At 42.8% G+C, this 14,921-nt stretch overlaps 1 protein-coding gene across 2 annotated transcripts; it reads left to right on the forward strand.

Annotated features, from left to right (window-relative positions):
* Positions 1–316: 316 nt before the first annotated feature.
* On the forward strand, positions 317–14,115 carry plekhn1 (pleckstrin homology domain containing, family N member 1). Of its 2 annotated transcripts, none has more exons than XM_037104870.1 (16): positions 317–536; positions 2,285–2,375; positions 2,574–2,729; positions 3,902–3,982; positions 4,498–4,588; positions 6,470–6,603; positions 7,192–7,341; positions 8,754–8,834; positions 8,923–8,998; positions 9,254–9,399; positions 9,688–9,840; positions 10,554–10,796; positions 11,263–11,418; positions 11,765–12,007; positions 12,238–12,298; positions 13,275–14,115. In XM_037104870.1, exons 1-16 carry the CDS (start codon positions 463–465, stop codon positions 13,457–13,459), a joined length of 2,121 nt encoding a protein of 706 aa, XP_036960765.1. In that variant the 5' UTR covers positions 317–462; the 3' UTR covers positions 13,460–14,115. The 2 variants fall into 2 exon arrangements, with proteins under 2 accessions (XP_036960765.1, XP_036960764.1); XM_037104869.1 differs by having other exon boundaries at positions 337–536; positions 11,762–12,007.
* Positions 14,116–14,921: the final 806 nt, after the last annotated feature.

A 14,921-nucleotide genomic window follows, 5' to 3' on the forward strand; every position in this document is an offset into this window, starting at 1 on the left:
ACAGACTACTTAACTCTGAGGCATTTTTCATGCCTGGGCATGCCAGTGGAAGCTCCCATCTACCCCTTTGATTGACACACACCATCCACTGCGTTTAGTGACCGCTCACCGCAGTGATGACCCCAACAATGAGACCCATTTGGCTCCTGGAAGGTGTGAAATGGCACACTTCTCCACCAGCCCCACTGTCTTTGTTGCTGGGATTGATTTAACAGACAGAGGCAACTCACAGGAGGTGTGAGTCCCACTCATTATTCACCACACAGCCTGTGACACAGCACCCAAACTCCACCCCTTGTACGCAGACACACTCTCACTAAACAGTCCTCTCCCTGCCCACCTCTCCCTCAGTACAAGTCAGACTTCAGCAGGGAGCACACTGCACTCTTGGATTACACTCAACCATCACAGAAGGAGTAGTTTGTCTTGAGAGCGGCACAAAGCCCCACGGACCACAGCAGCATGGGGAGCAGCATGTCATGTGTCCCCCAGCATAACTTCAGATTCTCCAGCAAGAGTTTCATACGCAGAAACAGGTAAGAAATCTACAGCTTGTTTCAGGTATTCTTACTGTACTTGTGTCAGTATGATTGCTCTACACATGTCATGCCCTTGACTGCTGTTTGTTATTTTTGACTCTGCGTTTCAGCTGGAAGGAATTCTTGGTATTTCTCAGGGTTTGAGCAGTGGGGTGAAACAGAGGTTGTGAATTTTGTGAGGCCAGGTTCAGGATCAGATGGTAACATGGGATAGTCCCCGAGTCGTGCCGGCAGTGGTGTCCGTCTGGCCAACGGTGTCAATGATCCAGTTACCATTTGCCTCCACTTTGCATCTCTGTGAAGATGATCTGCCAGCTGTCAGTGACTCTGGTTTCCCTCCAAAATCAGGACCTGACCCCATTCATTATCAAGCTCACATGTGGGCAATATAGTTAATTATTGCTAATATGTGGTTTATGACACCTGACATATAAGTCAATAGCTTGTAGCGATCTGACCTGAAAGCTACAGGACAGAGTACAGGAACTGACTGACATCAATGGGTCATACTATTTAAACTCGCTGGTTTTCTTAAGTCCTCCACACTTATACGCCTGGGCATGTTACACTTGGTACAGCCTGCTGTGCTGGATCACCACATCTGATTCCAATTAGCTTCTCCTCCAGTCTTCTCCCCTGTGTTGTGTGATGAGTCAGGGTCTGGTTTTGTCAAATGTGCCATGTAGTTCTTAGTTTTCAAATGAAACAATAAATGCTGGGATTCAAAAACCCAGCGGCTCACGCATGAACATTGATACACCTTCCAAGGTGGTTCAATGGCTCATCGTAGACAATACATCCAGTGTTCTTGTTTCCCCTGTTCCCATCTTACTCTTTGTGTTGGTAAATCAGGCCAGGCTCAGGTATTCCCCACAGAGAAGGGAGGTGAGTAGCAGTTTAATGCCACAGCAGTGAGTTGGAGAATGTGGGGTGTGCATATCCACTACCTGTCTATTATCTACATTCCTCTTTCACCTTGTAACAGAAAATTACATCAGCATGCGTGATTATCATATTTTCTCTGTGTATTTATACACTATAAAAGTGGATACATCGCTCACTAAACACTAATGAATGATTGATTCTAGACAGGGACTTCCTGAGTAGACAGACCTTGATTCCCACCACGCAGACAAAAGCCTGCGTTGTTGCACGAGGACACTGGCACACATATGTGCAGATAAGCAGATAAACTACACGCTGAGAATGTAAATGCAATCTCCATGCCTTATCATTGCAGCGAGGGAGCTTCCTCATAAAAAATGTGACACTAAGGGTGACGGATGGGGGTCACGCAAAACAAAGAGGAACATTGAATGCTGATTTTCCTATGCTTATCCTCTGCGATCAGAAACACAAGACCTGATTGTACTTATCACTTAAATGGCTGGCACTGATGGAATGAGGACAGAGGAAGGTTAATTTATATGGCACGAGAAACAAATCCGGATTCAGATACATTAGTCTGCTGCGAAAATTGATTTAAAAAGATTCAGTGTGTGACTTGATTATTACAAAAGAAGGAAAACAAGTCACTGACCTTGAATTTCACATGTAAATCAGTAGAGATCAAATATCGTGAATTTAGGTCAACTCTCCATCTGACAACAGTAGATGACAGTGAACGCCCATAAACAGGAAATGTTCCTTGTTGACACGGCAGTTGTGAAGTCAAACATAGAATAAATGGTAAACATTGGAGAATGAGTTGTAACACGTGGTTTCTGTCTTTCTCTCTTGAGCAGCAGTCGCTTGTTTCGCAAGAAGAATCCCCAAGAGGGACAGGAGAAGTCCAACAGCATCATCAACATCCTGTGCACTGTCACCCCCAGGAAGGTAAGGACCTCAGCTCGTAGGACACGGCAATAACAGGAAACTCAATCATGTGTATACCAAACACAACTGCTCTCCTGTACATGTCAGTCTGTCAGTGATTTGATTTTTATTGATGTCTTATTTTCTTATTTTAACAGCAAGTCTAACTGGTTTACTCGTGTCATGTCTAAACTTCACTAACATTATGACTTGTTGCAGGAAATGTCCCATAAAGATCTGCAGACGATAGAGAACATAAAATGGGATCCTCCCTACGACCCAGCCAGTGGCTGGAAGAAGAGCAGCATCAATGTGAAGAACTATGGACGGATGATTCACAGCTCCAAAGTTCGTTTCCGTTTCGTGCACTGCCAGGTGAGCAGAGCAAAGTAACTTTTTAATGACTCTATGTTGAAATATCAGGAAAGCAACCATATGAGAAAACAAAACTAATGCTGCACAATCCTCACTGCGGTTAATGAGGTCTTAAACAATGACCAAGCCTACAATGACACATCGGGCCAGTCAGCTCTGAGAACAAAGTGATTGTCAAAACATGAAAACAGGTGGAGGGTAACAGGATGTTTCTCTGCGGCCACCACTCTGACTGAAACTTGCTGTTGGCATTGACGTGGTGGTTGCCTGTGAATAATCCAATCAGTTTTCCACAAAGCGGACCGCAGCCTGTGTTTGGACATGCTTATTTCTGCCGCAGTTGTGAAACATCTCTGAGAGAAAACCTCGGGGTAGAGAGAGTTCCTCTGATCCCAGGGACTGATAGAGGACACGTCGGCTCCTCACTGTGGGAACTGTAATTTGTCAGAGCTGTGACACAACAGCCCTGTCAAAAGCCCAAAGATTGATGGAACGGATGTCGTCATCACTAAAAGAACACATTGTATTATTGCAGAAAGTAATCCCAGGAAGAAAAGAAACAAGTATTACCTAAGTGTTAAAAGAAAGCCATTCATGAAAAACGAGAGGGTTGCTATCAAAAAGAAGTGTGCTCAGTGAGGGAATTCCTACATTTCGGAGAATCCGTGGCCGATCTACTTAATCCGAACATTTCCTGTAGGAGCTCCATGAATCAGCAGATGATACAAGAACAAGATGTTCCAATATGACATAAATAAACATACAAAACCCCCGGCAGGGATTTAAAGAGTCATTAATCTTACAAGCCTTATTAGGCTGTCATATATGTAAATCCAATTCCCTCATTGGAGACAAACCAATATAAATATAAGAAATATAGAACATCATGAGCTTGCAGACATGAGCGGATATGCATGTAAGGTTTATTTCATAAACACAAAACCTGCTGATTTACCAGATTCATTTTCTAATCAAAAGTGTGACAATCTGGTGAATCAGATGCCGCACTGCTTGATTGGAATTAAAAACTCCACACACTATATAAATTCTGGCAGCATTGTAAAACATGGAGTGACTTTGTCATCTGACATAGTGGGCTAATTTTGTCAACGCAGTGTCTGCATCTGCGACTCTTTCTTTCCTTCCTTAAAGCTCATTTATTATCTCTGCAGGATGTACATGACTGCTACCTGGATCTCTTCCAGACACACCTTCATTTCGTCTCCAACAACACAACCGGCTTGACATACCAGGTGAGTTTCATCACACACAATCCCTCCCATCAGATCCATGGTTCAGCGCTAATATCAGTTAATATCTCACAGTTGATTTGTATAGTTTTAAATTTCCTCTGGGGGAGAGATTCATGTTATGACATCATATCTTCTGACATGCGTACCTTGTCAACCAACACTGTGTCTGTAAACAGAAAGTATGATTGAGCTTCTTCACCTGTCTCATAAAGCTTGAGCAGCCATTAATCATCGTTTTAGTGCGTCTGTCGAGAGTTAAACCCCCCCATGTCAAAAAAGAGACAGCTCAGCACCTGTCTGCAATATTAGTCAGTACAGTAGATGACGGCAAATGCAAGGCAGACATGAGTACATCATCGACTTACAAGACTGACCTCATGTAGTGCCATCGTGATTAATGTCTTTGTTAACATTTTGAGCTGAACAGTTGGCTCAAACAGAACAGAACAGCAAAATGTTGCACAGAATGCTTTTTGGTGTCTGAAAACAGCTTTTTGTTGTTGTTTTGTGTACAGGGAACTCTTCCGCTGAAAGAACTCACCATCTCCAACCTGCAACAGAACTGCAACCACAGCCAACCGGAGGAATACGCCTTTCAGATAAACGGTGAGTTTCAGTTTCTCAAGGAAGGACAGAAGCTGTTGTTGGCATCGAGCCCTGGAATGTTTTAATCATCTCTTCGGAGTTTTATTAGTTGTGACGACTGATAGCTAATCAATCATTTAGTCTGGAACCAACTGATCCAGTACGGTGTTTACAAGTCAGGGACTGAAAACGGAAGATAAACTAGAATAGAGCGAGAGTCTGGGTCATTGGCTCTTATTTACGTAATCTCAGTAAATATATTCTATGGCTATTCTTACTCACCCCTGCTTGTGGTCTTTTATATTTGTCCCTCTCATCAGTTCTGGAGCAAAGTAAAATTCTCCTCACTTAAAAAACCAGAAGGAAACCGCACGCTGCAGCATTTCCTATGTTATCACATTCCAGTGATTCAAAGGTGCCGCGACCCTCTTCACCTCCACTCAACCCCAAGACTAACTAGAGATGGGCCCCCTTCACCCTTGGTCAGGGGGCCAAACAGGCCTTAAAGACCGTTCTTGTTAGACAACAGGTGCACTTCAGCCAGCCCAGCTGTCACACAGAAAAGCCCGGCTACCACTCTTAGCCTTGTCACTGCGTATAATCTATGGCACATTCCAAAAAGTACTCAGGTTAATAGCTAGCTTTTGAACTCTAAGTGGACAAAAACAATGTGAAACTTAATTTCTTTTCAAGTGGAAATATGCCGTTGTCATCTCTAGATGGATCTGACCACAACAAAATCAGTTAAGTTGGGAACTAATCTAAACCCATTTAATTAAACAAATCCACTGTTTGAACAGTCAATCCCAGTCATGAAGAGTGTTAGGTTTCTGTGTTTTGACTTCTTTAGCATTACTATCTCACTGAAATCTGAAACATCCCTGCTGTCATAACACTGACACTCTTTGGTGTTTCTTTCTCACGTTTAATTTTGCAATCTCCTCGGCTCAAGCTTGTTATTTTGTGGTTTTGTATTTCGGCTGTTTTCATTGTTCTGTGTGAGCCTTTATTTACCTTCTGGGAGGTATTACTGACAGGAAACAAGCAGAGGAAGCATGAGTCAAGTGAGAGATGTGATGTAGAGATTTTTTCTGGGTGAGATCTGCGTCTTTTCCTCAGCTGAAAATATGAATCAGCTTTATCGGAAAGTGGCGTCGGTGAGTTAGAGAGTGACGCAGCAAACGCAGCAAGAGATGGTCTGTGAAGATTCCCGGAAACCTTCACGTGTTTTGAATTAACAAGGCTGTGAACATGAGATAATGATGGATAATTACTGTTAACAATAGCTAAGGAGCTCTTACGACTTACTCAAAGTTTGTAGGAAAGAAAATCTCATTATGTCTTTCCAGTCAAGGCTTTTGACACATCATGCTTTAAATGTAGTTAAACAACTGGTCAGGGTAGTGCTTAGGTTTACAAGAGTTTGTATGAAGAGAAAGTCAACAGACAAGCCCAGAGTGTCTGCTTATAAAGGAGCAGTTGGCAGGATAAAGGTTCCTGACAATTACAGTAAAAAGCCACAGGGCTGGAACAAAACAGGCTATCTTGGCTGGTTATCTCTGGTATGTGTGGGACTCAAAGATAGAGGGAGATTCCAGATCTTTTCATCCCAGGTTCTGTCCATTCCTTGTGGGTAAGCACCGTGTGGGAGGAAGAGCCTGTTATGACTTTTAAATACCAAATGGAGTAGGTCAAGAGGAATCTTCCGCAAGAGGTCTCACATGTGTCTTGAGCATGTGTTAGCATTTATTGTATTTATTGCATACATATTCTAAACAACAAGGGAAGCAGACTATTAAGATCATTAATGATTCATCACCATAGCAGAATGTCTGAAGAAAGGCAAAGAAAGAGAGAGGCTGACACTTTCCATTTTGACCTTTCGACCTTTGCACCCTGCAGGTGTCAGCCTTAACCCCATCATCGTCTACTGTGCCAGCCAAGAAGAGATGGACCTCTGGTTTGGCTTGCTCAAGGAAAATATTGAGGCCAATGGAGGAACCGCGTTTGCACCTGAAAACTACACCAGAGTGAAAGTAAGTTAAACAACACTCCAAATGGCCTGTGTTACGTTACATCAGGCTGCATAAAAAGTGGCTCGTGCGCTGCAGCAAAAGATTAACTTCTCCTTTGTAAATCGAATTCGAGGGTCATCTTCATGACACACTTGCATGTGGTCATCTTTTAATCCATGTGGCGAATTTGCAAGGAAAAATGCCTTGGCTTCAACCACTTGTGATACAACAGGATGTGTGTGTGCATGTGAGTGTAGATTTGGTGAGTCAAGTAGGTCACTGCTGGCTCTCCCTGAGGCCTGGATACTAGGGAGTGGCCTTGACCGCATCACAGCCTTCATCGAACTAACCCTCACATCTGCTAAGGGCTAAAGTGCTGACTCCACACCCACAGGTGTTGAAACACACAAACCTCATTGTGTCAGGACAGAAGAAAATGACTGAACTCGCGATGCTTTAATAATCTTTAGATTAGGAGCCTTAACAATGGACAAACAAGAGTGACATTCTGGTAAAAGAATCCAAATCAACATGTTTAAATCTGCTTAAAGGGCAGAGCTCTGTTCATATTTACTCTGTTAATGATTCCTTCCTGTGTATCCTCTTCAGCTAAACCAGGTCGAGCCCCCTGAGGGTAGAGAGGAGCTAAGAAACTCCATCAACAGAGAGCACATCTACGAGTGGGAAGGCTCACAGCGGGACAGCCTGGGCGCCATCACCTACGTCACTAAAGTCCGATTGCAGCACCTGCCCTGCCAGGTAAGACATCACTGCTGCTTATCAATAATGAATCACTGACCGGTCACTAGGAAGTAAAACATGGCATCTTTACTCATGCCTTTTTAAGGAAATGTACAGTAACACAGACTAGACTGTAACTCATGATCCATACGTGTTTTCAAACACTGGGGATTTTTTCACACGGTGAATGCCCGTGGGATCACATCAGGTCTAAATCTAGGTGACTCACATAGTTTGGGAAATTGCGCAACACACATTACCTCAACACAATGTAAGGAGTGAGTGAACAGGGTGGAGTCAATATTTTGCAAAATGGTACCTCTGCTACAAATATAACTCTACTATATTTATTTTCCTGGTATGGTGCAACACTGTGTCAGACACCTGCAACCACATGATGAATAATCAGCGACTTCTCGCTAACCAAATCAGACATGAGCACAAATAAATAACGCTGATGCAGCATCACACAGCAGCCAGTAAAAACAGTAGTCTTGACACGGCTTGCATGGATATCAGTTTTTAATTCTCTGTGGGAAACAGCGGCAGCCCTATTGAAGTGTGTGAGATTTAGGGCCTGGGTGTGTACGAGGCATTTGCCCGGCTCACGCAGTGACTCGACTCACCTCACAGCTGGAATGTCAGCTGTCTGTCCAGACACACCCTCCAAGAGAGAAAGAAACATAAACTGTGTGCCGCACCTTTAAATGCCCCACTAACTGGTTCAACTAAAGATTTTACTTTGAATCAAACTGTACCTCTGGACTGTTCTTATGTTTGCACCAGGTCTCACGGTCACATGTGTACTGGGTATTTTTCATAGTCTTATCTTCACATAGCCAGAATAACTGGGAGTTATAAGGGCTTATTTTCCCACCACTAGAAGTATTGTGGTGAAGTGGTGTCATTCTTTCTTGTACAATATCAAAACTGTAATACATTATGGTTATGAATATCGTTCAATCTGATGCAAAATGCTTGATTTTTTAATATATTCTCGTGATTCATCTATACGATCACACTTGTAAACCAATAATCTTTTAATATCTGAAATGAAATGATACAGTCATCATAGATGTGATGTGATTCAGGATTCTGGAAATTGTTGGTTTAAAATCAAATTTTCTTCTCTTATTGTGCCAAACTTTTCTTTTCAACTTGCACACAAAGAGAGTAATTGACGTCTCCACAAGGAAATCATCTCTTATGTTGCCTCAGAAAGACTACATCAGACTTTTGACATTATGTTTAAGTTGATAATTATGTATAAATGTGAACAAATCATAGACAATTGTTAACCTTTATGACTCACACTTGACTCCAGTATTCTGTTAACGGATAAGAAAAATTTAACAGGGTCCAATAACTGCAATGAAACACAGCCAGATAAAACCCAAATCTCATGAGCAGCTATAATCTCATCTCTACAGGAACAGAGTGACAGACTGTTGGTGATGTACCCAGCGACACTGATCATCCTATCAGAGGAGGATGATGGACTCTTCTATAAGGTACCACTAACCTCACTGACCTTTCATTCTTACATTTGAACATATCCTGAGCTGTTTACTCAGTTTGCGTCATTATGACTGATTGCAGGGAAAACTTCCACTCAACATGATCACCGTGACCACACCCTGCCAGGACGTCAAGCCCAACACCTTTATGATTGAAGGTAAATAAAGTGAATCGGTGAGCCGTTCTGCAGCAGTCCCTTTAGCACGCTGGCATGTAAAGAGACACGTTTAAGGGGATTTTAATGAGTGTACATTCTTATGCATGGCCTTTTCCATGAATCCGCTAGCGTCACAGAGCGTAACCCCCCATGAATGAGCTGATTTTATCCCCAGAATGACAATCCGACTATAGCACATTCCACCGAGCGAGTGGACCGAATGACAGACTTTGTCCTCCCCCCCTCTCTTCCCAGGGAAGCTTATCAACCCCATAGTGGTGTCGTGTCTGGATAGGACCGAGTTCTGTGACTGGATCCAGCATTTCAAAGCTGCTGATGTGCCTGTTCTCTCCCCTCCACCCCCAGTATATGACATCATCTACACCCCAACGCAGAGAGAGGTAAGGCCCGCCCTCCTTCCTTTCACAGGCCAAACACAATTACACTATTCACAGCTGCTGATGAACCATAACTATAGAGCAAGCTTTCTGTGGGTGGAGTGAATTAAAGTATGAGGAAAAGTCATAAATGATAACATGGCCCTGCCTCTTTTGTAAAGTAATGACTATGAAAGGAATTACAATTACTACTACTGCCATTATGTCAATGGTCCAACAGACTTCTAAAAAAGTACAAATCTTGCTAAATGTTTGATTTCTAATATAACGTTTTTGTCCATTAATCTGTAGGCACCACAGTTTGACAGGTGGAGTGGAAACAGCCAAGGACGATCTGGGTCCCTGAAGTTCAGACAGTCACCCACAGGACGTGGGTCCCACAACCTTCAGTTACCCATTCATGAAAATGACCCTCTCTCGCCAGGATACACTGAGCCCCTCTGTGTAAGACAACTGTGTGCTACTTTCTTATGTTCAAGTACTCTTGAGCTGATATAGTGAAGCAAATACACCAACGCTTCAATATTTGCACAGGTTGAAATGTGGTAGGAGTTTATTGAACATTTCTAAAAGAGAACGTGTGTTTGTTTTGGTGGAGCTAAGCAGCAACACCTTTCTTTGAGAAAGTTAATTATTAAGCGAGGTCGGGAGACCAAACTGCTCCTGTTACAAAGGCTCAAGTGATGATTCTCAGGCCTTTCAGTTAAAAAAAAATCATTAAGTCAAGAATTTTTAACTAAAAACAAAATAACATATTTACTGTAAACATAAAAACAACTTTTGGATCTTATGAAAATAAAAGGCTGATTCAGCTATGAAAAGTTTGCTTGTTTATTCAGTCTCCTGAAGTACTGAAGCACTATTAGACGTTATCAGGACATTTGACTAAACTCCCCCAGAAGGGGGGCTACGTAGGCCGACTGCCCATCCAATTAGCTTAAAGTGGAGAAGGCTCAGTGCCATGAAGACGTGTTGTTGTCCATCTTCTGACCTGAGCCATTAACCTCTCAATTAAATTAATGGAGACCATTTTCACTCACACTGTCACAGTTGACTGTGTTTGCTAAAAACACTAAAACTGCAGTGAGGAGACCACAACTCAGTGGTTCCCTCAGTGATGCTAACTTTTGCCCTTGGTGTGCTTGTTGTCCCTATAGTACAGCTCTAGTCGTCCCTCCTCGACTGAGACCGCCCGCCTGGGCAGCAGGACCAACAGCGTGTCTTCCCACTCCAGGCCAGAGCGAGACCTACGACCTTTGTCACTGCGCTACTCCTCCCCCCAGCGTGGCTCCTACCTCCAGCCCATTGAGGCCTCAGTGCTGTCTCAGATCTACAGCACACCCTACTCCGCCATGAACCGCGCCAGCCCACAGCGGCTGGAGAAAGCGCCGCTTGTCAAGGTAATTCAGTCTGGCGTCTAACGTGATAACCGAATATTCCCCCCGAGGCTGTTGACTTATTTTACATGTCATGTGCTCAGTAACTAAAATAGATTCACCAAGCAGTCAGCTGAGAGGGGTCATGATGAGTATGGTGTTAAAACACAGGGTAATAGTGGCATTTTTGCAGAATTGGGGTTGAAGGACAAATCTTCTTGACGGGGCAAGGAATGAACGTTCTATCATAGTCTATAAACAAAACCTAAGCCATCAGTGGTAGTGGTATTCCTCCATTAATGTACACATACACATCATGATCTGCAGCTGACCTGCTTTAGCTGAGTGATATTAGTCCAAAACCCATAATCTGAGTGTGGCTTATGTGATTTCCTTCTGTGAACCCAAAGTGCATCATATAGACTGAAGGAGAATTGGCAAATGTTGTTTCAAACTATCTCATGGATCTCTTTGAATCTTTTCTGGTCAGTCTAACAGCTGGAGCACACCTCAGACATCCCTGAACTACTCCTTGAACCCCCCTCAGCGCCACTCGGACATGTGTGCCCCCCGACAACCACTGTCACCACTGTATGATGAGCCCTGCAGCCCCGAGATCTACTCCCTGGATCAGGCCAAGCCATTGGTAAGTAGGACAACGATACTGGATCCATAGGTTCAATTTACACCTGAGCAGCCAGTTTGATATCAAGCAGTGCCCACACACATGCACACACACACTCACACACACACACACACACACACACACACACACACACAATGTCTAATGGACTGCCAAAAGCAAAATCCTAAATTTCTCAATGACTTTGCATTACATTTGACTATATGGAAGAGCATGAGTTATTTTTACCAAAATGTATATATTTCCATTTGACCCTTTTTTCACACCTGTGAAATTATACTAGAAAACTCCTGTTTTAAGTGCTCATACCGGCTCTGTTCTAAACTGTTTCTCCTATGTTCTTTAGCAGCACAGCTGGCAAGAGCCGATTCAGCTCCACCACCACCAGCGGGTTCCCGAGCTCGTTCCCTCCTCCTTCCAGCTCTGCACCCCCCCAATGGGCAGGCGATGCAGGAGAAGCCTGGTCCTGACCAACTCCCAGGGACAAGCTCTTGGCCTGGAGATGGAGACTTCTCAGAACCAAGCGGAGCAGAGAGCAGAAGCCGTGTCAAGGCTAAAGCTGCTGCCCACGCCCGGCCAACTACAAGAGCAGGTGAGAAACACAGAGATACTTGTCTCCCAGGACACTCTGGTTTCTGGAATGCTGTAGTACAAAGAGCACCGATGGTGCGCTGTGTGGTAGCAGACTGTGTGTATGTACTTGTTCTGCAGGTGATATTTGAACAGGTGCCACAGATGAAACATAATTTTAGGGAACATGAGAATGTTTGTTATAGCTGATCGCAGGAAGTAACTATGTCTTGTTTTCACATCTGTTGATAGATTCTCCTCCCGTCGTGCTCAGTGAGGAACACATCTCAGATGCCTTATGGCTACTCACCAGGTAAGAACTGAAGGCATGCAATCATAAACGATTAAACCATCTTCCATTTATGTTCTATGTGTGGAGTTCAGGTTTGTTGGACAGTTTATAGTTAAATTATATGCTTATATGCTATGCTATGATTTTTCATCTTGTTGATAGAGCTGCAACTAATGATTCTTTTCATTGTCAATTAACATGTCGATATTTCTCATTTATTGATCACATGATCAAAATAATGCCCTCAAATCTCCAAAACCTGATGACATATACAGTACACTTCTATTGAGAAACAATGGGCACTCTTTCAAATCACGGCCCTAACACTGTGGCATCATATTTCCTCCCAACTATGAGTTATAGACGTCAACACAGTCAGCCGCCTTTGTAAATGCCACCAAGGACACAGAACATTGCTCACAGGCCATTACATCTTAAATTAAACACTGGAAGCTCACTGGATTGATTGAAGTCTTGGGTCTGTCAGCAGGTAGCCAGAAGGTTAAAGGCTACAGAATTGAAAGTGCAGGAAATGCAAAAATGTGCCAATGAAATGGAGCTTAGTGCAGCTCTAAATGCCATTTGTGCGGATGTCCCATGTGGGGGAAGCACGGTGTAAGAGAACACTGTTTCACAGACAGGATCTGCTCCTGAACTGTGATTGACGTCACACAACTGGGCATGTTTACACACTTATCAACGAGCTCCTTTATCACAACTGAAAACACAACTAGAATTTACCTGGTAACTAAATTTCACACTGCTTTACACATTCATTCTAACACGTGCTACAACCAGATTATTTCACGTCGGGTTTTTGTGTACAATGACAAACACAATAGACATAACAAAGGAAGGTGGTGCAGTAGTGGCATGTTACACTACTGGTTATACAGTAAGATTATGTGTTGGTACAAGGCCAATCCCACATCGGGACTGAAGTTTATTCAGTCAATGTGAGGCTTGTCGTTCACTGAATCTTCTCTCGCTCCTATAGATCACCACTCGTACCTTGAACCCACAGAGCCAGATGACCAGGAAATGGACTATGACAACATTTGGGAGTACGACTGTGATACTGGAATGATTCAGCCAACGTCTGGAATTTCGACACACCGGACAGGATTAGACTTTGGGGCCAGAGGCCTTAGTGCCATGGCAACCCAGCAGAGATGGTCATAAAACAAAACAATAGCCCGGCACTCGTCTGGACGTGTGCAAACAACAGATCTCTATCAGGGAGATAATAAAAGCCAGCTAACACAGCCTGTGTTGCTCCTGCTGCTTACAGTATGCACCAACAAATCCCATGAACTGCATTGTTACATGTTGGGTAGTCAAGCAGAGGGAGGACGGGTGCAGGAATGAAGAGGAACAGGCTATAAACAAAACAATATGAAAGCGTCAACTGTCTGTTTAATATGTAGCATTCAAGAGAGGAGACAGAAGAGTGTACATACTGTGTAGATTAATGTTATTTTATTAAATGTATTACATAATTGCACTAAATGTTCATATGTGGTGCAAGAAGTATTTTATAACATGCTGTCCAGTTTTCTTATTGTTATATATCTGGTTTGTTTCTCATTAAAGCTATAAGAGCATTCCATCAGAGCTTGTTATAGTAAAGGATGCATTTTTGTAAATGTTGAACATTTATTATTTTATTATGTTACATTATTGAGTCAAATAGATGTGGCTTCAACTGACTGCCTCATATGTGTAAATATGGCTACTACTATGGAGTACTGATACCTGTGTGGCTTCCTTATTAATTTTTGTTTGAGGTGTTTATTTATATTTGGAAATAAAGCTGGAAAAATTAATCAGCATGTTACTCTCTGTTTTGTCTGACTCTATGATAGTTTTAGAGCAGCTGTAATCAGTCATTTCATGTTAATTTATCAAATAGCTAACTCTGGTACTGCCAATAAGCTGCGCACTGTCCCTGTCAAGTCAACAAGCTAATAATTCACTCACTCAGCTTTATGACGCCAAACAGCAAGTCTGAGCCCATTGTTTAGCTGTCAGGCCCACACCTTTACAGGTTGGGCTTACTGCCTTTGCTCTCAAAGCATTGATTTTCACCAAAGCATGCAGCTGTACACTACAATCTCAGTGTTAAACGACAGGATGGCAAAGTTAGCAACTAGCTGGTGAAAATAGTGGAGCATTTAGCAGCTGAGATATTTCCCAAAAATGGCCCATAACATGGAAAGGAAAGTGCATTTTGGACTCAATCTATCTGGTGGCCAGATGTTGTTCGGTATCTACTGGATGCGAAAAATATGCAACTCTTACCAGAAAGTTAAATATCATAAAACTTAAAATGTGATATGTCAATGGTATGCTCATAACTTCTTGAGTCCAAATGGCTAAAAAAGGAAAACATTATTGCAAATTTAAATCTGCGGAATAAAATTTCAGTACAATAAGATTTTATTGGCTGTTTTAAAACAAACTACAAGAGATGGAGGAGATGGATAAAATAACAAACTAGTAGGATTTTGTGAAAAACCAATGGCACAAGCAACAGCAAACATGTTTTCGCTCACAAGTGATCCACTCCCCTGTAGGGCTTTTTCTTCAAATTCATTCAAGTCAAGACCCCCATGGCTGACTCATTTTGAATTGCATATTCCAG

This window comes from Acanthopagrus latus, chromosome 7 (assembly GCF_904848185.1).
Source record: "Acanthopagrus latus isolate v.2019 chromosome 7, fAcaLat1.1, whole genome shotgun sequence".
NCBI classification, from domain to species: Eukaryota; Metazoa; Chordata; class Actinopteri; order Spariformes; family Sparidae; genus Acanthopagrus; species Acanthopagrus latus.

Bases quoted from the DNA above. Each gene is read 5' to 3' on its own strand.
- plekhn1 (XM_037104869.1), top strand. From the start codon at position 463: ATGGGGAGCAGCATGTCATGTGTCCCCCAGCATAACTTCAGATTCTCC. The intron at 4,589-6,469 runs GTGAGTTTCAGT...TGCACCCTGCAG, and splicing joins ATACGCCTTTCAGATAAACG to GTGTCAGCCTTAACCCCATC. The intron at 8,835-8,922 runs GTACCACTAACC...GACTGATTGCAG, and splicing joins ATGATGGACTCTTCTATAAG to GGAAAACTTCCACTCAACAT.